This window comes from Ambystoma mexicanum, chromosome 6q, assembly GCF_040938575.1.
Source record: "Ambystoma mexicanum isolate Mex_15411 chromosome 6q, UKY_AmexF1_1, whole genome shotgun sequence".
Lineage (NCBI taxonomy): Eukaryota > Metazoa > Chordata > Amphibia > Caudata > Ambystomatidae > Ambystoma > Ambystoma mexicanum.
This window is the reverse complement of record NC_090937.1, coordinates 396,260,502-396,285,825: the sequence shown is the minus strand read 5'-3', so window position 1 is coordinate 396,285,825 and position 25,324 is coordinate 396,260,502. Positions and strand designations below refer to the sequence as shown.

Genomic DNA, 25,324 nt, shown 5'->3' with positions numbered 1-25,324 from the left:
TTAAAAAGAGTTGTTTGATTTGCAGTGTGTATTACTAAAATATTTCTTGTTGTTCCTCCCGAAAAAGGAGGAGTGTTGCGCTGCCCCTTGAAGGGACGCACATGAGGCGGCGTGACATTGCACGCTGCCGCATGCAGCATAAATAGAGGGAGCGTTCCCGGCCGCGTCAGTGCGACCAGGAAGCCCGAGACCGAAGGACGTGTGTGGTGTGAGTCCTTGGGGCTTACGGCTACAGATGGGGGTCAGGACAAACCCCCAACACCTGCCATCCCTCCCACACATGCTACAATGCGATTGGAGTGCACGAGGCTGTGAAAGGCCCTCTGCAGACACGGAGAGCTGTCACTTCATGTCTCCACGGGCCTTCTGAATGCCATGATGGGAGGGAGCTGCAGAGCAAAGGGGCGGGGTAACCAGCCAGCAGAGGTAGGATCACTACACTGCCTGAATAAGGTGAAAACACGTGATTTTGAATGGGACACCAGATTGGTAAAATTAGTGAACGTTTCCTCACTGGTTGAAATGATCCCAGGACACCGAAATAAACATTCTGTGACTCGGAAAATTCGTAAGCGGAGCATTTGGCGTTACCATGGTGACCACTGCTCTCAGAACCACTGCTTCTCTGTTTTCGTATAGCAATGCTTTCGCACATAGGTGGCTAGAGCCAGCAAATGCGGGACAACAAAAAGAGCAGCTAGTGCTACTGATTTTCAGCCGCTAGAGGGCAGTGATGTCAAGCAAAGGTCCTGCAGTTACACCTATAAAAAAATGTAAATTAACAGGAACAAAAACGACCGTCTTACCTTTCCTGGCCAGAAGAAATACACGAGGAATCCAACAGGAACCGTTGCTCCCGAATACACAGTCCACAACCAGGGATTTTCATTTGCAGCCATCAGCAACTGACTGAAAATGCCAGGCTAGGAGAAACAGAAAACCTCCAGTGTTAGCACTTTTCCACACGGACAGCGTAGTGTTAGCACAATAGGAAGAGCAGTATGTGTATTGAGGGCATCACAGCACAAACCATGCTACAAAACATGGCAAGCAGCAAGATACATGCGTATTTCCAAAGGGTCAGGAAAACAGTTTTTTGATTATAGCCTAAACAAGGGTGGGAGATATCAAAAGTTGGGGGAGACACAGGGGGAGGCATGACAGCCTCATTGTGAACACAAGGATCTGCAGTGTAAACAAATTAAATTACAAGGACATTTTTTAGTAAGAAAAATGATAAACCCAAGCAAATCACGCACTGGAGTTTGAATTCGGAAACATGTCAAGTCCTAAAAAACAAGGGGAGGGACTCTGACGCGCATTGGGAAGGGACGTCACGGGACGTCAACGTGAAATATGGAAATACCATTCAGCTTCTCTTTCATGATTGAAATAACCACACAAGATAAAAAAAAGCATTTGTGAAGAGAACAGATTTTTATATTACCTCGCTCCTTAAGTATAAAATGTACTCATCTTTCAAATCAAGGAACCTCTAACATAACAAGTCCTATCTAGTGAGATTTCAATATGAGACATTTTAGAACTCCACAGCTAATAATTCTCCTGGTCTAGTTGTTAAGCATCTTGTTTCAGACATAGGAAGTCAGGGTTTCATTCCCGGCCACAGCCTGTTATTATGTTTTTATTTCTTTCTTACACACGCAGGGTGAATGGTTCTGCCCTCTCAAAAAGTGATTGACGCCGTCCACCCACGTCACGGGTCCCTCGCCTTGTGCCCTGGAAACATTGCCAATGTAATCTATGCACCATACTGCAGACTCATAGGGGATGGGATGATAAACATCATTTTGAAAAGGGCCCCTGTTATGTGCGGGGGCAGGGTGGGGGGGGTGATCACAGAGGGCCCATGTACTCTAATGATGAACACAGACACAGGGCTCTGTGTTACTGAGTCTGCCGCCGTACTGGCGCACGTGTCTGCGTTAGGGCACGGTCATGGCGCTGTCATGATGGTGACTCATAAAGGGAACTCCACCAAACACCTCCTTTTTCATAACAACATACAAACAGGAGAAAGTGAATTCAACAAGCATAACTAGAGCCAGAAAAACAGTTGTAATTAAGTCCTCAACCTCATACGGTTATCCATTTAACACATAGCCCTTCAGGTATGCAGGGGGTCCTTGCGACTCCCTGACGGGTACCTTTGTGGTCACAGCATATCACCAGCGCAGCCCATGACCTCTGCACGACTCAAGAGCAGCTCCTCTTCTGCAGTTTCCGGGTCATCGATCAGTTCCTTTTCCACATGGCTCCTTTCATTGTATGAAGGGATCCCTATTGGTGAGTCCTCCACTGGATCTTCTTCCAATGCAGAGAATTTCTTGAAGAAGGATGAATTCCTAGTTACAGTGTCACGCCCAGCACTGACCAAAGGGCCGGCTCTCGCCAGCTCCGAGATCCGGCATTGGATGTGCAGCCGGATCTCGGGATACAGTCAGTCACAGCCCCAAACAACCCATGTCATTAGCGCTCTGCCATCGATTGTTTAAAAAAACAACGCGCTCGCCCGCTACAGTATGGTGTGGTGGGGCGGAGCCACACATTGGCACCATGAGTGCTCTTCTGGCTCTGCCCCCTACGTATATCACCCAGCAGGAGACCAAGCCAGTCGGATGGACTTCTTAAGGATGGTCGCCATCGAAATCAACCTTCTTCTGGAGCCACTGCCACCATTATCCTTCTGGAGCCACCGTTCTACTTGCTACCAGACTCGCCGCTCCAGTCACTGGTAAACAACGCCATGCTAGCATCTCCGGAGATAACACTACTGAGCTCGGGGAGGTGCGGGCTCAGTGATCTATTCTGCCATGTGAGAGCACACTGTACACACAGAGCAGATTACTCTATCTGCACAGTGCGCTCTCAGAGGGCAGATTAGATCTCCGAGACCTCACCTTCGCGGGCTCTTCTGCCCTGTGCCAGTGCACTGTGCAGACAGAGCAGATTCCATGTAATCTGCCCTGTGTGTATAGTGCGCTCGCAGATATTAGATCACCAAGCCACCACTTTCGCGGGCTCACACACTTTTTAAAATTCAATTTCTAGACCTGGTTTTACTCCGACTCTTTATTTGTCTTCGTTTTTCTGGCTGTCTTTTCTCTTCAGCTGAGTTCAGCTGCAATACATTTTTTTAGTTTGCCATTTTACTCATTTTGAGCCCTCTCCCCTCGGGTGCTTTACATATAATTCCAGTTTTATTTTACACCTGCTTCCTTGGTCTTACTCTGGTGTGTTTTCTTGTTTTCATATCTTCTTATCTGATGTGCTGCATTTTTCAGAGGCCAGATTTGAATCTTTGCTGTCTCAGGTGAATGTGTAGGGCTTTTTGTGACTCTGCTCTGTGTGATTTTAAGAAGGCTTTTGCCCCGTGAAGGCAGGGACGTCATTTCACCAAAATGCCAGGGGTAGCGGAAGTGACATCAAACGACCCTTGACCCCCTGATGACATCACAGGAAGTGTTGTCATTTACCCCACCCCAAAGTGATATCCTGGGAAGCGATGGAACACGACCTTTCACCCATTGACAAAACAGGAAGTGGCATCACATAGCATTGTACACTACGAAAAATATGGTTACGATATCACTACAATGTGATGTCCATTTCATACCTGAATGGATCGCCATATGTATCATTAAGATCAGTGTGTATAGGCCCATATTACCAAATTACTGTGATTGCAAGCAGAAGTCCATGACCAAATGAAAATGATGTGTTATTATATAGCACTTAAGCTTAAGCGCTTTACATACAAGAAATATACACCCAATATCACCCAACCTGTGTTGGTACCCATTTATCGACCTCAGAAGGATGAAAGGCTGAGTGGAGGCATTTGCGAACAGACTATCAGTGACTCACCCCCTGAAGTGTGCCTGAAATAAACCTTTAATGAGTCTAGCAATTATTGTATAGAATTCCAGAAAGACACATTTTTTGGCATTCCTATTCTTTCTTATTTAGGTTCAGTGCTGAAAGTGTTAGACTTGTGGTCCCCATGTTCTTATTTTTCTTCTTTTTTAGGGAGCCTGAACAAGAAAGCTAGCCACTCCAGAATTAAAGAGCCACATGGCCACAGGGCGAGAGGTCGCAAGTGAGACCACAGAGGTCGCAAGGCTCAGTAACCGCACTAAACAGCCACTGGTAGGTGTGCTGTGCAGGTGCACAGAGCAATTTAGTTTGTTTCATTCTTCGGTGGTGATGGCTTTTTTCTTTTCACTTTCAATATGAAGGGAGAGTTCTTTCACTTTCCTTTCTACTTTCCTACATATGATAAGGATTGGTTGCAAGGAAAGCTGGTTAATTTGGGACACTTAGGTGTGTTTTGTTTCACATGTTTATGTATAATGTTGCTTAAAGTGCAACATTTTGCTTGCTGCTTCCCTTCACACCTCATCAGGTGATGGCCCCCCAAAGCGATTTTCAAGTGGTAATGATAACATATTTTGGGCGCATCACTGCCATGGAAGTGGTTGAAGTGGAATTGCTATACAGTGGCGAGTTTGGAAACGCAGCATGAAAGAAATTACGCCATTTTAAAATTATTATTTTGAACATTTCCTTTGATGGGAGGTTAAATGCCAGCTCTGCCCCCTCTGAACTCTGCCTCCTCGGAGCTCCATCCCCTCCTCCAAGCTACACCCCCAGCATGGCCCTTGTGGCATCCCCCTCCAAATTATTTCCATTTCCACCACTGGTTGCACCAATCAGAGGCTGTCACCATTAACCCTTTCACATCGACCACACGTAGAGGGTCAGGTTCATAGGTCAAATCTAACTTTGGCAAGGTGTTCCTTGACTTTACCAATACAGCCTCACCAATCGCCAGCCGATATTCATGTAGTCTGCTTGGCACATTTTCCCTCTCATTGGAGCTTGACCACTCCTGGTCAACCCGCTTGAGCAGTGCAGAGTGGTGCGGTATTCTATGAGGAATTGATATACTGCCCTCTTAAAGGCATGGTGTAGTAAAAAATGTTATTTAAAAAATAGATAGGCAACATAAAAAAAATACTAGCATTCTCTTTTTTAAAACTTCCTATGTAAAATGTTGAGCTATTTAAGCTCAAAATTCGCAAAAGCAAGCACATGGGCGCATCCATTTTGTGAAATGGAGGCCCTCCTGTGCTGGCTTTTGCTTTTGCGGCACTAATGAAGGAAAAGCCAGCCAGCTGTAGTAAACAAAAGCTACCGCTGGGTGGCTTTCCCTTCATTAGTGCTGTACGCGGAGGACGGGGACCCGAGACCAGAGCAGGAAAGCTGCAGCTGAATCTCGGTAAGTGCTATTTATTTTTTTTTTAAAAATAAGCACTAGCTGTGTTTTTTTTTCTAAGTTTTCCGGGCTGGAGGAGCCCGGAAAACTTAGAAATAAAACCGCAGCTTTAAAAACGTTGTATTTATGTTTGCAGTCGCTTTTGAAGCGACCGCAAACATAAATACAACGTTATTGTGTTGGAAAACGCTGCGGTTTTTCTTTCCATGTTTCTCAGGCTCCTCCGGCTCGGAGGAGCCTGAGAAACTCGGAAAGAAAACCCGCAGCGTTTTCCAACACAACCAGGGGAGCACCGGAGACCCAAAGTGAAAGCCACAGCAGGCAGAAACACAACGCGGTTATGTTTACGTGCCCCGTAGTGTTTCTACCTACAGCTGATTTCCCATTTGGGTCTCTCGGGCTCCCTATGGGGAGCCCGAGAGACCCAAATGGGAAATGCTAAATGCTGCGTTGTTTCGGCCTGAATCTGCTTTCCCATTTGGGGCTCTCGGGATCGAGAGCCCGAGAGCCCCAAATGGGAAAGCAGATTCAGGCAGAAACAACGCGGTTGTTTTCCGCAATGCTGCGTTGTTTCTGCCTGAATCTGCTTTCCGATTTGGGGCTCTCGGGCTCCGGGCCAAATGGGAAAGCAGATTCAGGCAGAAACAACGCGGTTGTTTTCCGCAATGCTGCGTTGTTTCTGCCTGAATCTGCTTTCCCATTTGGGGCTCTCGGGCTCCGGGCCAAATGGGAAAGCAGATTCAGGCAGAAACAACGCGGTTGTTTTCCGCAATGCTGCGTTGTTACTGCCTGAATCTGCTTTCCCATTTGGGGCTCTCGGGCTCCCCGTGGGAAGCCCGAGAGCGCCAAATGGGAAAGCAGATTCAGGCAGAAACAACGCGGTTGTGTTGGAAAACGCTGCAGTTTTTCTTTCCGAGTTTCTCAGGCTCCAGCCTGAGAAACTTGGAAAGAAAAACCGCAGCGTTTTCCAACACAATAACGTTGTATTTATGTTTGCGGTCGCTTCAAAAGCGACCGCAAACATAAATACAACGTTTTTAAAGCTGCGGTTTTATTTCTAAGTTTTCCGGGCTCCTCCAGCACGGAAAACTTAGAAAAAAAACGCAGCTAGTGCTTATTTTAAAAAAATAAATAAATAGCACTTACCGAGATTCAGCTGCAGCTTTCCTGCTATGGCCTCCGGTCCCCGTCCTCCGCGTACAGCACTAATGAAGGGAAAGCCACCCAGCGGTAGCTTTTGTTTACTACAGCTGGCTGGCTTTTCCTTCATTAGTGCCGCAAAAGCAAAAGCCGCACAGGAGGGCCTCCATTTCACAAAATGGATGTGCCCATGTGCTTGCTTTTGCGAATTTTGAGCTTGAATAGCTCAAAAGTTTACATAGGAAGTTTTCAAAAAGAGAATGCTAGTATTTTTTTTTAATGTTGCCTATCTATTTTTTAAATAAAATGTTTTACTAGACCATGCCTTTAAAGCTCTTCCCCTGGCCTTGAGCTATACAGAATACTTTGTTTAGCTTTCTCATGAGCCTCTCTGCATCATCGTTGGCCCATCGCCACACTTGTGTTATTTTACTGTGGCGAGTCCCAAGAATCTGCATGACCACTGCAAATCATTTGCTTTGAAACGGAGCTCCATTGTCAGAGCAGATCACTTCAGGTAGGCCATGGGTTGCGAAAATCTTTTCCATGACTTGGGATGACATCCAAGAGTCGCGTGGAGGGCACAAATTCCACCTCTGGGTACCTGGACCACTGGTCTACCATGACAAGGAAATGCTCATCCCATGTGGTGGACCCAAAATCAACACGAACAACTTGCCAGGATCCTTGTGCACTGGGCTTGCTGCCTGACCCCATATACATCCTCGTATGTAGTTGTTCACCCTGTCTTCCAACCCAGGGAACCACACCTTCATACGTAGGTGTGCCTTTGTTTATGCAGATCCTTGATGTTACTTGTGCGCTAGCACTATGACCTTGGCGATAGGTTTGCCGGAATAACTGTCCGGGACTCTCTCAGCACTAGCCCATCATCTGTAAACGTGAGCTCTCCTTTGACGCGTTATATCTGTTCTAGCGATTTCTTGATCCATTCAGTGCACCTGTCTAGCTTCATTAGTGTCCATTTCCATTCACTTCTGGTGATCGCCTCCTGCATCATCTCGAAGTACTCATCTTCAGAGGAGGCTAGCTGTATTTCGTCAATGGATATGGAGTTGGGGACATTGCTCTTGGACACCATTCTGACAGAATTCGCCATCAATCTCTGTTCTGTACTGGCAAAATTTTCTTTTGATGCAGGGTGCCGGGAGATGTAGGCATCAGCATTGTCTGCGCTGCCACTACCATATGGTGTTGTATTCCAGCAATGCTAGTTTTCACCTCTCGATGCAGGCCGGTGTTTTTGCAGATGTGGCTTGTGGTCCATAACAACAGTCATTGGTTTGCCAGAAATGTACAGGTGGAATCGCCAGAAACTCTAGAGCACAGCTAGAGCCTCATTCTCCGTTTGAGAATAGCGCTGCTGTGTTTCCGAAAGGGCCCTACTGGCATAGGTGATTTGTCTCACCTCTCCCTTGCTGCCACGCTGGGTGAGCACAGTGTCCAAACCAAACAAGCTTGCATCCGCGACTCGTTCAAATGATAACCCAGGGATGAAGAATGCCATTGTGGTATCAGCAGTTAACACTTCTTCCATGGTGTCAAAAGTGGCCTGTTTCACTGATGTCCATTACCATAGTGTGTCATTTTTTGTGAGCTGTGGAGCGGTTCTGACAAAATATGTCATCATGCCCAGGAAACTGCAGACTTCGGATACATTCTCTGGTGGTCTTGCGATCTTAATGTCTCAGACTTTCACAGGATCTTCTGATACCTCACTCGACTACAAAATGAAGCATAAGAACTCTATCTTCTGTTGTAAGAAACTGCATTTGTCTCTGTGAAGAGTAAGGTCCAATTGCTGTATCCTGGTCAGGACCATCTCCAATCGTTCCAAGTGTTCAGTCTCAGACTGTGCAAAGGCCAGGATGTCATTGCTAATGTTCAGCGCCCATTGTACCACTTCCAACGTACCTCGTATTGCATTTTCAAAGATCTCGGCAGCAGAGGAAATGCCAAAGTTAAGACGTTTATAGTGGTACATACCTTTGTGTGTGGTGAAAGTCATTATGTATCTTGACTCCGTGTGCAGCACCAGCTGGTGATACCCAGCCCGTAAGCCATGTTTTGTAAAGAATACAGCACCTTGTAGGTACGCTACAATTTCATCAATCGTAGGTGTCAGATGACGTTCCCTCCTTACTGCTTTGTTGGACAGGCGCATATCCACACAGATGCGTACAGCATCGGGTTGCTTTGGTTTTCACGCTATTACAATTGGTGAGACCGACCAGGTAGGTCCCCCCCACGGGCTCAAGGATATCTAGCTGGACAAGCTTCTCAAGCTCTTTCTCGACCTGACCCCTGACATGGAACGGGATGCATCAATGCTTAAGTACCATGGGCTGGATGGTCTTGTCAAAATGGAGACGCCCTGGGTCACCCTTAATACTTCCAATGCCGTGAAATACACCCTGGAAACGGGCAAAGAGTGACTGCACGTCTTCTACGTAAACTCTGAGTGCAAAATGAACTGTCCGCAGGGCATCAGCTGCGGCACAGCCAAGGAGCTTCACCTCGCTCACTTTTGTCAATAATAATCATGCTTTGATAGCCATCTGTCCATGATGTACCTTTGTGGCAAACACATTCTCCAAAGATAGAGACCTCCATCTGCCAAAACAGAAAATGCATACCGCCGTCAACGATAAGCAGAGGGGCCACCCAAGTCCTTGTACTGTGAGAAAGCTAAAACATTCACAGAGGCACCTGTGTCAATGAGGACAGGAACATCCTTTCCAGCAATTTGCACAATACATTTAGGGTGGGGTTTGCTCTTTTGTCCAACCTCCAGAACGCAGGATACAAAGAATGCATCTTCTTCATCTGCGTCCTCATCAACATGTTCCTCCATCTCTGTTAGTGATAACTGGGCGACTGTCTGCTTTGACCGTTGGCTGTCAACCCTCTGTTTCACCTGGCCTCTAGATGGAGTGGCCGGTGCAGGAGCTCGACGTTTCCTTGCAAAATGGTCAAGTGTTCCGCATCTGCTGCAAGTGCAGAGAGAGAAGTGCAGGAGATAGGGACGGGGGAGGACAGGGAGAAGAGGAGTGGGCAAGTACTGGTTGAGGGCCCGAGTGGGAAGTGCTAATGGGAGCCAAGGAGGAGAACCTCCGGCTAAGTGCTAGGGCAAGTGGTTAGGGCAAGTGGCATGGGTGTGTGTGGAGCCGCCAAGTTGGGGCCTGCAACGGCAGTGCAGCAGTTAGGGGGGAGCTGGTATCGACTGGGAAGGAAGGCATGGAATCCTGTGAGATTCATGAGGATCAGGCCACCAGTCACAGTGGCAGTGGGGTGATTAGCAGGGAAGGGAAAGAGGGACAGAGGTAGAGAAAAGCAGAGTTTTGAGCAGGTTCTGGAACTTGAGAAGGTCCGGCTCAAGACTGAGATGGGCAGGGAGGCTGTTCCAAAGGGAGTCACCAGACGAGGAGAGAGACCTGCCCCCCTCTCTGCTTGGAGAAGCCTTTGACAGTCAAATAGTTGGAATTAGAGGAGCATAGGTCTCTAGCAAACAAGTATTTAGGGAAAGGAAGTTGGAGATAGCGTAGACCCAGGCCCCAGAAGGCCCTGTGGATGATGCAGAGGGTCTTGAGTTGGATACTTGCAGCCACCAGGAGCCAGTGGAGAGGTTTTAGGGCTGGAGAGTTACGGTCCCTGGGCTTGAGACCAAGGATAAGTCTGCAGCCCTATTCTGGATTAGCTGGAGGGGGCGCAGGGAGAAAAGAGAGAGATTGAGAAAGAGGCTGTTGCAGTAGTCCAGCCTGGAGAGGACGACAGCTCTGGTGACATTGAGCTTCTGGGAGAAGGTGAGGAAAGGGCGAATGCCTCTGAGGAGGTGGAGCTGGAAGTGTAACTTGTTAGTAAGGTCCATGATTTGAAGGTTGAAGGAGGGAGTGGAATCGAAGATGACCCCAAGGTTTTTGGCCTCATAAGATGGTCAGGGCAGAGGACCCACAGAGGGTGGCTAGAGGGCAGGAGGAAAAGAGGGCACAGGTGTCCCAATCAGAAGGATCTCCGTCTTACTGGCATTGAGGCAGAGATCGTTAGCTGACCACCATGCCTTAATGGTGGACAGACAGTCTGGGATCAGAGAGGAGGAAGAGGAAGTAGTAGAGGGAAGTTTGAAGGAAATCTGTGTGTCATTGGCATAATTCTAGAAATGAGGAGAGAAGGAGGAAATCAGGTGAGCAAGAGGAGCAAGATAGATATTGAAGAGCCAAGGTGATAGGATAGAGCCCTGGGGGACACCACAGGTAGAGAGTGAGATGGTGGAGGAGAAAGGGCCCAATTGCAATTGGGAAGGGCGTTAGTGAGAAAGGAGTTCAGCCAATCCAGTGCCTGGTCAGTGATGCAGAGGGTGTCACATAGTCGTTTTATGAGGATGGAATGGTTAACCGTGTAAAAAGCAGAGGAGAGATCAAGGAGAATGAGAACAGCGGGAGAGTTGGAGTCGAGATTTGTGAGCATGGTTTCATGGGTGTTCAGGAGAGCAGTTTCCGTGCCTCTGGATGCCCGGAATCCAAATTGATGGTCATGGAGGCAACTAACAAGATTAGTGTTGAGTGTCAGCTTCTCCAAAAGTTTACCCAGGAAGGGGTTAGTGGAAATAGGGTGGTAGTTAGCCAGGCAGGAGGGGTCAGCAGACAGCTTTTTTAAGACAGGGTGCACAAGGGAGTGCTTGCGGGATAAAGGGAAAGAGTCAGTGGTGAACCAGCGGTTACAGAAGTCAGCAAGAGCTGGGGCGAGAAAGGAGATGTCTTTAATGGTTCTGGAGGAGCAGGGGAGCACCTGTTTGGAGGAGACCTTCATAGAGCGGACCACTTCAGAGATCTTATCTGATGCAATGGGCAGGAGGGAGGAGAGTGAAGGGGATGGAAGGAGAGGAGCCAAGGGAGGCAGGGGGCAGGCAAGGGAGTGGGGATGGGAGTGGAGGAGAGTGAGGACAGGATGACGTGAGCTTTTTATGTGAAATGGGAGGCCAGAGTGGTGCAGAGAGCCGGGGAAAGGAGGAGAGAGGTGGCTGGATTGGCAAGTTCCTTGCAGATTTTGAAAAGTTCTTCCATGTTGGTAGTGGCTCTGGAGATGCGGGTTTGGATGTGGTCCGCTTTTTAGGGAGGATAGAGAAGCGATATGGCCTCTGGAGCAGGCGGCAGGCCAGTTTGTCAGAGATTGATAACAAAAATAATCAGGATGAGAGATCCTCACAACAATCCACAGTTTTTGGACATATTTATTTCAATCTCAAAAACCAGTGTCTTAAATTATTACAAACTTTCGCTAAGCACGAAAGCTATAACGGACAGATTTCAATATAAAAACATAGGGAAGTGCAGTTGTGCACCCTCATCAGGATGTGGAGGATGAGTACCCTAGTGACAAGCACATAAGAGTATAGGAAGTTGGTGACACAAGTAACTCAGATAAGTGCTGCCCGAGGCTGTTCTTCAACCCGGGTGTTTGTTTAAACAAAAACGGTGTACACAACACAAAATTAGAAACATACAACAAAGGGTATTTTCACAGTTGTGCCACAAGTGATCGACACAGTTGTGAAAGCCACAGCAGGCAGAAACACAACGCGGTTATGTTTACATGCCGCGTAGTGTTTCTACCTACAGCTGATTTCCCATTTGGGGCTCTCAGAGACCCAAATGGGAAATGCTAAATGCTGCGTTGTTTCTGCCTGAATCTGCTTTCCCATTTGGGGCTTTCGGGCTCCCTGTGGGGAGCCCGAGAGCCCCAAATGGGAAAGCAGATTCAGGCAGAAACAACGCGGTTGTTTTCCGCAATGGCGCGTTGTTTCTGCCTGAATCTGCTTTCCCATTTGGGGCTCTCGGGCTCCGGGCCAAATGGGAAAGCAGATTCAGGCAGAAACAACGCGGTTGTTTTCCGCAATGCTGCGTTGTTTCTGCCTGAATCTGCTTTCCCATTTGGGGCTCTCGGGCTCCGGGCCAAATGGGAAAGCAGATTCAGGCAGAAACAACGCGGTTGTTTTCCGCAATGCTGCGTTGTTTCTGCCTGAATCTGCTTTCCCATTTGGGGCTCTCGGGCTCCCCGTGGGAAGCCCGAGAGCCCCAAATGGGAAAGCAGATTCAGGCAGAAACAACGCGGTTGTGTTGGAAAACGCTGCGGTTTTTCTTTCCGAGTTTACTTGGAAAGAAAAACCGCAGCGTTTTCCAACACAATAACGTTGTATTTATGTTTGCGGTCGCTTCAAAAGCGACCGCAAACATAAATACAATGTTTTTAAAGCTGCGGTTTTATTTCTAAGTTTTCCGGGCTCCTCCAGCCCGGAAAACTTAGAAAAAAAAAAGCAGCTAGTGCTTATTTTTTTAAAAAAAAATAAATAGCACTTACCGAGATTCAGCTGCAGCTTTTCTGCTCTGGCCTCCGGTCCCCGTCCTCCGTGTACAGAACTAATGAAGGGAAAGCCACCCAGCGGTAGCTTTTGTTTACTACAGCTGGCTGGCTTTTCCTTCATTAGTGCCACAAAAGCAAAAGCCAGCACAGGAGGGCCTCCATTTCACAAAATGGATGCGCCCATGTGCTTGCTTTTGCGAATTTTGAGCTTAAATAGCTCAAAATTTTACATAGGAAGTTTTCAAAAAGAGAATGCTAGTATTTTTTTTTTATGTTGCCTATCTATTTTTTAAATAAAAATTTTTACTAGACCATGCCTTTAATGATAAACCTAGATGATGAAAAGTAGGCCAGGAGTACTTCCCACCTAGTGCCACCATTAAAAGACGAGGAGGAGAAAGGGGAAAGAGTGGAGACCAGATGTGGAGTCCATAGGTCAGGAGAGGGGACAGAGAAGAGAATGTCCGTGATAGTCTGCCTGGAAGTGGCATTGATGTAGCAGTGTCAGCAATAGGTAGGCCTGGATTAAAGTCCAGCAGAGCTTTTTTCAGCTTTTTTCTTCCAGACTTCGTGAGAGAGGTAGGATAGGTGACAGAATAGCAGTTGGAGTAAATAGGAGACATAGAGAGTGCCATGGGTGTAATGGAGGAGCGAGAGGAAGACAGGGGAGTTGCACAGTGCACTGGAAACTCACCAAGTGGCCTAGTAGCCGGCTGGCACAGGAGGAGGTGTGCAGTGGAAGATGATCAGTGCACAGATTTAAAGGCACACCTGAGTTCTAAATTCCCAAAAAACACTAAATAACAGCACAAAATGGAGGATGCACAGACTTAAACAACACACCTAATACTGGGTTAGACCCCTGAAGTGCCTTAATAAATCCGATGATTGGTGAAATCTGACTCTTGTCCTCACATCTCCTATGGGTCAGGGTCTCTTAGTTCTGACTTCTCCTTATGTGTTTCCTTCTCCACTTTTGCTCTTCTCGTATTATGAAGTTTTCATGTTTGTTAATTTCATGATTGGAGTGGATCGCACAGGCAGAGGGCAATTGAAATCAGGAAATCAGGACGCTCTCTTAAGGTAGCTCCATGTCTCTGCACTCGTGCTCCATGTTCCTGTGGGTGGAATGGCACCCACATATTCCTTTTCTCAGGCAGTTTTCAAGCCACCAGATATTCCCATGGTTGGCATCTGCTGGTAAGAATGAATCCAGTAGTATGAGTGGGTTCTCATGCTGCCTTGCCTGCTCTGGCATCCTCTCCTAGCAAGAGCGGGTTCACTAGCCTCCCGTTCACCTCTCTGTACTTTGTCCTGAGCTAATGCCTCTGTGTTCTTGCTGTCCCTCAGCTGCAGTTGGGTTCCCTGGCCACCCTCATGCGATGATCGCTATGCACTTGTGTTACTCCTAAGGCTGAACTTTGACACAAGAGATTGGGAAGGGAACGAGGATCTGGCTAATCTCCCTTTTCCCACCTCCAGGGCTCCCATCACAAAGCTGGTGGCTTCTCCTCTCTCCCACAGCCTCCTGATTAGAAAATAGGCAATTTTAGACTGTTAGTATAGGTTAGCAGGATTTGGAAATGTCCAGGAAGAGCAATCCAAAGGATAGGAGGTGCGTGTTTTCATGTTTCATATTTTTTAGGGATTTTGAAAAGATCTGTAGGGCCAATTCACAAAGAACTGATTGTGAGGGGGTCTTTGCCACTTCTATATCTGCAACCACAGCTCTTACAAGTGGCTGATTTTGGTAAGGGACTGGTGAGGGGAAGGATGCAGGGATGACCATGGCACCATACCTAGGTGTCAAGCAATTCCCAACACTTAGTTATGCTTTAGCCTACAGTTTTGGGGTCAGCAAGCACATTTGTGGTGACAGGCATAATATGGTCTGTAAAGTCAAATCACATTTTTAAATTTGCACCTCACTTTGATGGCCCCAAATTAAAATTCTGAATAGAAATGCTAATGCCTAGTGTGAGCGCTTCTCTTTGGGGCATGGAAATATTGTCAGGTGTCTTGAACAGGGCCGTGGTAGCATTGTGCATTCTGCAGTGCCTGATTTCTGACAGGGGAGTCCAGGCAGAGCGGAAAGAGTGTATCCATCTGTGAATCAGTGATGTCATTTAAACTGGGCAGTCCTTCCTCTGGCACACCCTGTGAACTTATTCTGTGTATGCACTGCTTCCAATCAGTAAATCTGTGTGTGCACTACCATGTATGCATGCAGATTTAGTGAATCAGTGCACCTGAAGATTGTGGGTGTTTTCCCAACTTGTGTGTTCCAGGATACATGGAAGTGGAGAAGACTTGTTGTGAATTGGTTTCTGTGTTCAGATGTTTAAAGTTTACATTGATTTTCAATGCTACATTTATTAGACAGTTCAAGTAAAAACAAATATAATGTTTCATACATATCAGTGAGTTTTAAAAGTGCCAGCTATTATTCCATGTGACTGGTTCATATAGACCAACCTGTCGAAGGGGGTCAAGGACCCCTCTAAATCTGGGGTAGGCTGCCTGAAAGGGCAATACTAGTGCAAGATCTACCCCGGAGATTGGGTGGGGACTTAAGGGGGACCCCTGTCCCTGGCTCCCAGTTATTCATGGAAACATGTCTGTATATTGGTGCCACATTCTCTGGCCCAATGTCTATCAGCCTCTGTCCTGGCCAGGTTGCCTTCTCTTCTTTTTCAGGTAGTTCTCGAGACACTACAGCTGCCATAATGCACCGGACTTCTCAGACTCCTGCGCACACATAAACCATTAGGACTACAAGTCCCTTAGGCCCAATGGACAAGACCTGGCTTAGAACAGGAGGAAAGGACTGCTTACCCAAATTGAAATGGGATAGGCTTCCACATTCAGGAGCCAAATGGGAGCCCAAACACCTACTACAAGCAGCCCATGCATACAAAAGGGGAGCAGTGGAGCAGCAGTGGTGGGGCTGAACCAGCAGAGAGCACCACATCTCTATGAGAGACCATAGACACTCCCCAAAGCCTTGGTGGACATTGACATACTTGTTACAGGAAAGAACCAGAGGACAAACTACCACAGTCACTGCATGGCAGAGTGGAATGAAATGGAGACTGAAAAGAAGGCGGGTTAAGGGGCCCTTCTAAAGTCTTCCTCAGGAAATACCAACTTACAAGGAGGGGAGATTGGAGGGGGTTGTAAGTATCTTAGACAGAGATTGGCACAAGGAAGCAACTGACTCGGGTGCCCAATGGGAGCACAGGGAGCATCCTGGACAGGACAAGAAGGGCTGTAAAGAGCCAGCAGAGCCAGCATTGTTTAGGTGAGGTTGGGGGAAGACCAATAGACGAGAGAGGAGTTTGAAACACGCGGAGGAGGAACTGGAAAAGACCTTTGCCATGTTTGGAGAGAGTGAAGGTATGTTGTTGGGATTGTGAGGGTGGTACCAATTTGGTTGTCAATCTGGCAACTGAGAGTTGCCCGCAGCACTTGCCGTCTACCAACACTTTGCGTTCATGGCCCGCGTGAATCTCCATAGATTCTCCTTACAGTGCGACATGAAATACGCAAGATATGAGTTTTCAAATGCACTATATCCTGCAACAGTTTACTCGCCATCTATTCCCTTTCTGTCGTTGATGTTGGTTTTGGCCCCGATTGAAGTTATCGCATCTAGTTTGCCGAAACTCGATTTCGCCACTGGACTTCAAAAGTTCGATGGATTCCTTATTCTAAACTTGTTTTATGTACATTGTGCTCCCTGAAGGGCATAGTAGTTCGCCACATGGTTGTTAAACAACTGCATTCAACTGAATCAGCAGTTTAGCCTGGACAGGATTAGATACTGTCACTAACTATGTTTTGCACATATTCCATTTTTGCACTTTGTTTTTATCATGTGCAGGTTGTATGTTTAGGTGTGTTTGATGTGGAGAGTCTGGGTGGTTAGGGAATATCAATTTCAATGTTTTTACATTTATGACATTGCTCTATTATGGTTTTCTACTTTTGCACAAATATATCATCGACTGTATTGACTATGTCCATTACTTGGATTTAATTTCTTTTTTTTTTGCTTAAAAGGTTTTCCAATAAAAATATTTTCAACCATTACGAGTGACCCAGTCTGAAAATAAAGGTGCCGGTAACAACACCGGCACTTTTATTTCTGGACCGGGTCACTCCGTCTCTGCCGGTAGGGACGCTGAACAACCGGCATGCCTGCAGGTTTTTCACTGTTAGCAACCAAGACCCCATGAGGTCTCTAGTAGGCGACTGGCTACTTCTAACAGTACAGAACCCTCCTGTTCACCTGAAGAGACAAATGGCCATGCCCACTGGGCATTTTAGTCATGGCGGGGCCTTCACCTCTCCCCCCTTAAGCCACCCATTGGGGGAATGGCCATGCCCGTGGCCATGACCAGTGGCATATTTATGCTTTCTGCTGCCATAGGCCCAAATAAGTGCATGCACCCCCTCCCCTCCCCCCAGATCTCTGCTGCCTAAGATTTGGAGAAGATACTGTATTCTATAGTTAAGTGTACTCGCTAGAGGTAATTGTTACAGCTAATTATCTACTTTCGGTTATGTCCGAAAACAATTTTTTAGAGGAAGTGATAAGAACATACACTGTCTGACAACTAGACACAAGTGAGAGAAGGTTGGAATGAGGAATTTTGGTTTTGATGCTAATATCTGGTTTCTCTCACAAATTGCCTGCTGTCACTCTGAGAAGCACCTAGACTGGTCTGTAATATTAATGCAACATAACTAGATTTCTAGATCCGGTCTTGTCAAATGGTAATGTTTACATATGAAATATATGGAAGTGGTACAAGCACATCTTATAAAAATGTTGTATTAAAAGAACTCAACCCCTTTCTCATGGTCACAGCTCTGGTGTTAGTAGGGTGGAAAATGGAAATAAGGCAAGTTACCTACTGCAACCGAAGTATCTCCAATCCCTTGGGCTGGAACACCATTCAAATATGTCAAAATCACAACTGAAATTTGTAAACTCTGACTGAGCATAAACACCTCAGTAGATTCAAAACAGTTGCAGAAGGTTCTTGGAATCTTTGACTGTGCATTCTCATGGTTGAGTAATGGATAAAGGCGACCGTGTACATTCATGTGTGGGAAGCAACAGCATTCCTCGTTGCTGTACAATGCAGGCACCTGTTATAACAAATGAACTGGTACACACTGTTTACATCATTGCTGTTTGTGCAATTGTTCAAAATACCCAACACTCCAAGAGTAAAATTGAGCAATGGATCGGGCGTTCCAGCACAATATTACATTTATGTGTGTGGTGTAAGCTATGGATCTTGACAGCTTGCGTTTAAGATCATTTAAAATGTTTGTTAACTGTATAGAGTTGATTGGACTGTGCAATACATAGGAACATTTTGAGATTTGTGGGTATAGATATAGATGCCCGGCTGTCGGTTTGAAATACTGTTCCTCAGTAAAAGACCTACCTTGTGTTTAAAATATAATTAATGTAAAGATGAGTTATAAGCATCACAGTTATGCATTGTGTGACATACTTTGCAGTTGGTTCTTCTGGTAGTACTGAGCGTTCAGCAGAATGTCATCAAAGACACATGATAAACCCAGCAGGGATGCCATTTGCCTGCTTAGCACTGAGCAGCTTCTGTAAAGATGACTGAATGGATATCTTTACAGGACACCTTTACAGCTGTGGAACAGTGTGTACCTTCAGTACACAGGTTATGTTCTCACCCTTCTATGGCTTTGGGTATCCTTTCACAGGTTTCTTGATGCTCTTCCGCATTCAGATTTACTCTTCGCCATTTTAACTTCTCTATGATCTATTTCATGGTTGCACCTTTTGGGCAGCCACAGACCTCTGAAATGTGGTGCCGGGGAGGGGAATGAGTGCTTGCTTCTGAACATCATTTTAATGCCACCTGTTGGTCCTCTCTGCTTGACTTAAGCATAGGCATGAGTTTAATATTGTAAAATGATGCATCGTTTTTAACCTTTACCTTTCTGAAGAGAAAACCCACATTTGTGCAGTGGTTTAGAAAATGCATGTCATGTATTGAATATAAATGTGATTGGTTAACACTGTGCATGTGTGTATTGAGTAGAAAGAACTCCAAAGATAATGTGAAGTGGCACCAATAAAACCAATGTGGTTTTGGCTGTTTTGCATATTAAAGTGGATTTTGGGAAGATAAGAATGACCACAGAGCTTAATAATTGTCGTATATGTCTGTGAGAGTTGTATGACTGAATCACTGAATACCTAAAGCACGCTGGGTTTGGTACGAGTTTCCTTTTTATTTCTTTTGTTTTACAAAAGCCACTCTAAAAATAAAGCTTTTGAAGATGTCAAGCGTATATACAAGTTTGGCCAATAAAAACTTTAGCTGTCAGAGTGGAATGACTGCTAACAGCTCAAAAGTGCAGTGCAGTGGATTGGCCAGACTGGGAGAAACAAAATTGGCTTTATGTTTAAAAAAATGACAACCAGTAAATTGCAAATAAAATGCTGCGCCTCAGGCAATCTGCTGCTAATTGGCCTTGTTGTAAATATGGCCATGGCCAGGAGTCATTTTTGCCATGCCCACTTCCTCCCCATGACACAGAAATTGTTCACTGGCTATGAACCCTCCCAAGTTATCATTGACCATAACCTGGAATAATGGTGAGTGATATCTTCCTCTTCGGCCATGGCATGACCTTCAGACATGCTATGGACTCTCCAAAGTGACATGTTCACATGCATTTAAGCCAAATAAATTCCATCTGATTTACATATATATCAAATCCTAGCTTCCGTTATGGAGAAGATGACATTGTAACATAATAATGCAAGCTCTTTCATACATGGAATCAGAGGTGTGATGGTACCCAGCGTGTTATGGAAAACTGCTCTTTTACTAAGTGCATGCACTCTTGAATACGCACTGAAGCCAGAGCATTGATAGTGCAGAGGTTTGAACACTGAACTTGAAAATGGGAGCAGCCGTGGGAGTTGTGTTCCCACCTAACTACTAGTGTTCTCCTTTATTTTTTTAATTTTTCATAGAAGATGGATGGGCTGCTTAAATACATCTAACATCAAACCAGCATCTCACAAGGCAGTACTATCGGGTAGCGAGGCATATAACACAACTTGTCATACAGACTTTAGGAAGGAAGACGCTGGAAGTGAGGCACAGTGCAGCTTGAACATTGCCCCACTTGGATTTTCACACATACTTTCTAACTTGCAGTACTTCAAATGATGAGATTTTTCAGCCGAAAGCAGCCCAATGGATGCGCTCAAAGCAGTGCAGGTTTAGGCTGATGATAGCATTGTATGGTCTCAGGCAGTTCATATAGGCTAGCACTGCCCCGCCTGAATGTACACATCAGGTTTAAAGCACCTGCTGTGTCATGTGTATATTGTTAATAGTCTAAACTGCAATGGAGACCTTATTAGCACTTTACTTGGAAGCAATCATTTGTATCGCTAGATGTTGCACAAAGCATTACTATAATTCATAGTTGGCGGATGAAAATTAATAATAGGCCATTGGTAGGGAGGATCCAACAACAGTTCCAGTGGTTATAAAGCACACACGTAGCTGGCCAGCAACGGAGAGAGTGCTGTACAAAGGGGCAGCTCCTTTCCAGAGCGAGTGTTCTAACCGGTATTAGCATAATTGACCTAAAAACATTTGACCTAAAACATTTGATCGAATTTATTTTACCTTTTTTTCGGTCAAATTTAATTAAAAATATATATATGGGGGTGGGCAAGGGTATAGATTAGGTTGAGGGGGAGTGGAGGGTTTGCGGGGGTTCCCCCCCTTCATTTTAGACCGAAAAAAGGTCAAATAAATGCAATCAAATGTTTTAGGTCAAATAGAGCCAAACCGCCGGTCGGTGATGCACACTCAAAGGGTTATGAGCCTATGCTCAGCTGTGCACTGCGGTCAGAGCATGCATGTGCAGTTGGAGGCATGGCAACTCCTGGCTGAATGACTAGAAGACACCAAATGGCAAAATGGTAGCGAGCGCCTTGCATGGCTGCATCAAGCGCATCGTAGGGAAACTTGAAGCGCAGGATAGTAGCAATATGTAGCGATGAAACAGCTATTTCTGGTGAGGAGAAAAGCGCTGTGTCCAAATATCGCTCTCACATGCAGTGCAGGCCACCAGTGGTGGGCAAGGTGGAAGAAGTGAGACTTCACTGACCGGTGGATGGGCGTACTCAGCCCACTGAGAGCTAGAGCCTGGTCTCCCTCACTCATAGCCTGGCATAGGCCTATGCAGCTAAGGCCAGAAGCCCCCAGGTTCTCTGAGACCACCATGCTACAGTGCTATCCTGCCGCGCGAAGGTGGGAAAGAGTGTGATCATGGTTACGATCCTATTGGGTTGTAGTCAGGACCCAGCCCCACGTGATACCCAGGCCTACGCCTGAGAACATGAGCCTCTGAGCCGTGTCCTAAGTAAGTAGGACCTGATCGAAGAAGGATATGGGCGCAAATAATGTCCCTCGGCACTTGGGGGGGTGGGGGGATTAATACGAATGAGACCACAATCCACCGGTGGGATATAGGAGTACCCTGTCGGCCAGGAAGTGTGCAAGTCCACACCACGCGCAGAGGCAGCTGAACTCAGCTACTGAGATGCGGGGGTCAGGAAAGGCGGGACCCTATACAAAAAAGATGACCTCATCCTAATTCTGCAAAAGAAAAATTGGAGTATGTTAATTGAAACACTATGACTCGCTACGTCAAATAATGAAATGGACATGTCAGCGTTCATCGAAACCGGAATTGCATATTGGTATTGTTGATAGGAAACCTCAGCCCCAAAATGCAAGAACAATCTTCCACAATATCACATATGTTTCTTTTGTTTGTAATGGTAGTTATTTATTTTTTACGGGAGAACAGAATGCCTTTTGTTTCTGGAGCGTTGCTTTCTCTTGCGCCCTTATTAATGAACGTGTTTCAGATAATTTCCTATCTTATCTTCACAGAAATCTGGACAGGCAATTCTTATCACTTTACGCTGCATTCCCAGGCCCTGCATTTCACACTGATGATCAGTTTCGCTTTGAAACACTAGAGCTGGGAGAGCTAGGGAATTCGTGAGGAGGGCCGAGCTAGGGCCGAGTTAGGGGGTCTGGCCTGGCTCAATGGGCCAAACACAGGTCGAGCCAGGGAAATGGCCACCTTAAACCCAAAGTACAATATTTTGCCAATGTTACACATACATTTCTACAAACAGGACCTGGAGCTGAAATATCAAAATTGCAGACAGGGCTAACATCCTGGCTTCCCCACTTAACTAAGCTGTGTGATCCTGGGCAACTCATTTAATCTCACTGTTGAAACACATTTTTTAGAAGAACCTGTGTATGGATGTTCATAGTAAGGAAGGCAGAGACCCGTGAAGCAGTCACACCAGTTGTACAACCTTTGTGTGGGTCATGCACACCTTTTAGCTTGTATCATACCAAAACGTGTGAATGTATTGGGATCCCTGCTCATAACCGGAGACACTGTTTTTTTGCGGGTGGGGGGAGGGTGCATTTCAAAATTGTTCATTATGCACTTACTTCCAATCAAATAGGGCAATCTAGCATATGTTAATGATTTTCTGTCACGTAATGTCTTAAGTTACATTTTGTTACAATCTGTGAAAATGTATGTTCATACCATATTGATATATAATCTAGCGTGAGTGCAATTAACGACTGTGGTATAAAATGTTGTAAAAGCATTTTGAATTTGCTGAAGCATGTTTGTAAAACATGAGAAGCTAAGGCATTTTAACATGGCGCTGCTGTATTTTACCTTTCAGTTTTACCAATTTTTCTTCTGTTTGCTGAGTGTAGTTCACTGGAAGGCCAGTCATGAGATGATGGCGACACATCTTGCCTGCTTCACCTTCCACCCCAAACAATTCCTGCTTTTTCGTGTTAATACCAGAAACAAAAGCAAAATGCATGAGGTGCTAAAAGCAGCGCCAGGCACCTTTTCATGCAGAAGACGAGAAGGTGAGCGCTGCGGCAGAGCACTGCATTTCAAAGGAAGTGCTGCCTGCTTTCTCCAGGCTGGGGCAGGTGGTGCCAGTGGGAGGATGGGCTGGGAGGACGCGTGTGAGACGGAGTCACTGGCAGAATTAATCTTTGCTCTGGGCCAGCCACGACATCACATAGATACTTCCTGTCCCTAAAACAAGGAACGGAAATTTTAATGGGCTTTCATGCTGCGTGATGACTCTTTACTCAGAAACAATAGGAGTGTTGTGAGTAACTCTCAGCACTTACCCGCACCTCATCTACCTCTCTCTCTACCTCTCTGCACTTGCATGCTCTGAATGCTCCTACTAGGACCACCTCACTCTTTCATTGTTATATTTGCCTTTCATTCCCATGTTCCCTCGCTGCTGCCCTGCGTGTGCTTTGAAACACAATTTACTCGATTTATAAGTGCCTTACAAACGCAAAATAAATAAATAAAGAGTCATCAGGCAGCCCGTGTAGCCGAAGCCATGGTTACACGGGCTGTCTGGGGGTGTCAGTACTTCGGTTTAGAAAAATAGAAAAGGCAATCACTTTTTATTTTTTTTCTAATCGAAGTGCTGACACCTGCAGCGCTTCGATTACACAGGCTGCCTGAGGAGTTGGATGTGGCTGGGGCTAGTCGGGGCTGTGGCCCGGCAGGGCCCCGGATTGGGAGCACTTTCTGAGATGGGCCCATTTAAAGTCCTGTGTGTATCTCGAATTCTAACATTATATCTTGTATAGCTGGAGCTTTAATATTCTGCCATTAGCTTTTCCTTTTGTAGCAAAGAGCATGACTTACAAATTGTTTATTTCGAATATTGGTGCTAGGGCTCTCTCTTTTGGCTGTATGGAATAATGCAACAGAGACAGATACCACTTCCTCTAAACTATTCCTGTTCAAAGCAGCTTTAAGAGGTGGCAGGGGTTCCGGCGCTTGTTATGTTATGTTACTGCTATTTGTTAAGCGCTCGGTCACCTCGAAGGTATCTTGGCGCTGAGAGGAGGGAGGGCAGCAGGAGCGGAACTGAATTTGTCTAAAATAAATACGTTTTAACAACCTTTCTCAAGGCAAGATAGTTTGGAGTTTTATTTATGAGTAGCGGGAGGTTATTCCATAAAACCGCTGCAGCTACTGAGAAAGCCCAACTGCCCACCTGGGTCCGTTTGAACTTCGAAACCACTGAACAGTCAGCCGAAGCTGATCGAAGGTTACGGCTTGGAAAGTACTGGGTGAATTCAGCTTGCGGATATTCAGCCCCCTGACCAAGGAGAGCGCGATGGACTATGCACAGGGCCTTGAATTCAATCCGTTTGGTCACCGGAAGCCAATGAAGAGCTCAGAGCACCGGAGTTATATGTGCCCCAAAAGGGGAGCCAGTAGCAACCCGAGCTGCTAGATTCTGCAAGCGTTGCAATCGTTAGATCTGGCCCTTAGGGGCCACTTACAATGAATTGCAAAAATCTAATTGTGATAATACCATGGCCGCCGCTACAGGTGGACGTAGTGAGGCTGCTATCAAAGGGAGAACCTTCTTAAGAACTCTAAGCTGGAAATGGCCAGCTTGACAAACTGCTGTATAGTTTTACAACGGTAGCGGGTGCCCCTCTCTCGAAAGAACAGACTTGATAACCTGTTCAGTGGTTATTAACCACTTGAGAGTTCGCAGCCACTGCTTTTACTCACTGTGCCTTTCACAGATGGGAAATATCCATTTGCATATCAGTCTTTGTCCTGCCCAGGGGCAGTCCAGCACCGAAATGCAATGGCAACTCCAACCTGAACGAGAGTACCACCAGCAACCCCATACACGTGTTTCACCCTTGTTGGGGATCATCAGTGAGGTGAAGCTGATGCCTCTCTAAGCACAGTGAGAGGGAGACCACGTCTGGTTGCCCCCAGGAGACCTAGGGTTACCAATCCCAGGTTCCTTGAAAAATAGTTTTACAACGGTAGCGGGCGCCCCTCTCTCGAAAGAACAGACTTGATAACCTGTTCAGTGGTTATTAACCACTTGAGAGTTCGCAGCCACTGCTTTTACTCACTGTGCCTTTCACAGATGGGAAATATCCATTTGCATATCAGTCTTTGTCCTGCCCAGGGGCAGTCCAGCACCGAAATGCAATGGCAACTCCAACCTGAACGAGAGTACTACCAGCAACCCCATACACGTGTTTCACCCTTGTTGGGGATCATCAGTGAGGTGAAGCTGATGCCTCTCTAAGCACAGTGAGAGGGAGACCACGTCTGGTTGCCCCCAGGAGACCTAGGGTTACCAATCCCAGGTTCCTTGAAAAATAGTTTTACAACGGTAGCGGGCGCCCCTCTCTCGAAAGAACAGACTTGATAACCTGTTCAGTGGTTATTAACCACTTGAGAGTTCGCAGCCACTGCTTTTACTCACTGTGCCTTTCACAGATGGGAAATATCCATTTGCATATCAGTCTTTGTCCTGCCCAGGGGCAGTCCAGCACCGAAATGCAATGG

At 46.2% G+C, this 25,324-nt stretch overlaps 1 protein-coding gene across 3 annotated transcripts in view; it reads right to left on the bottom strand.

Moving 5' to 3' along the window:
• The window catches only part of CLGN (calmegin), a 510,795-nt gene that overhangs the window by 185,549 nt on the left and 299,922 nt on the right, over positions 1-25,324 (bottom strand). For all 3 annotated transcript variants that reach the window (XM_069630884.1, XM_069630885.1, XM_069630886.1), the window contains one exon: positions 807-923. In XM_069630884.1, the coding sequence (XP_069486985.1) occupies positions 807-923 (117 nt within the window). The remainder of the gene's footprint in view (positions 1-806; positions 924-25,324) is intronic.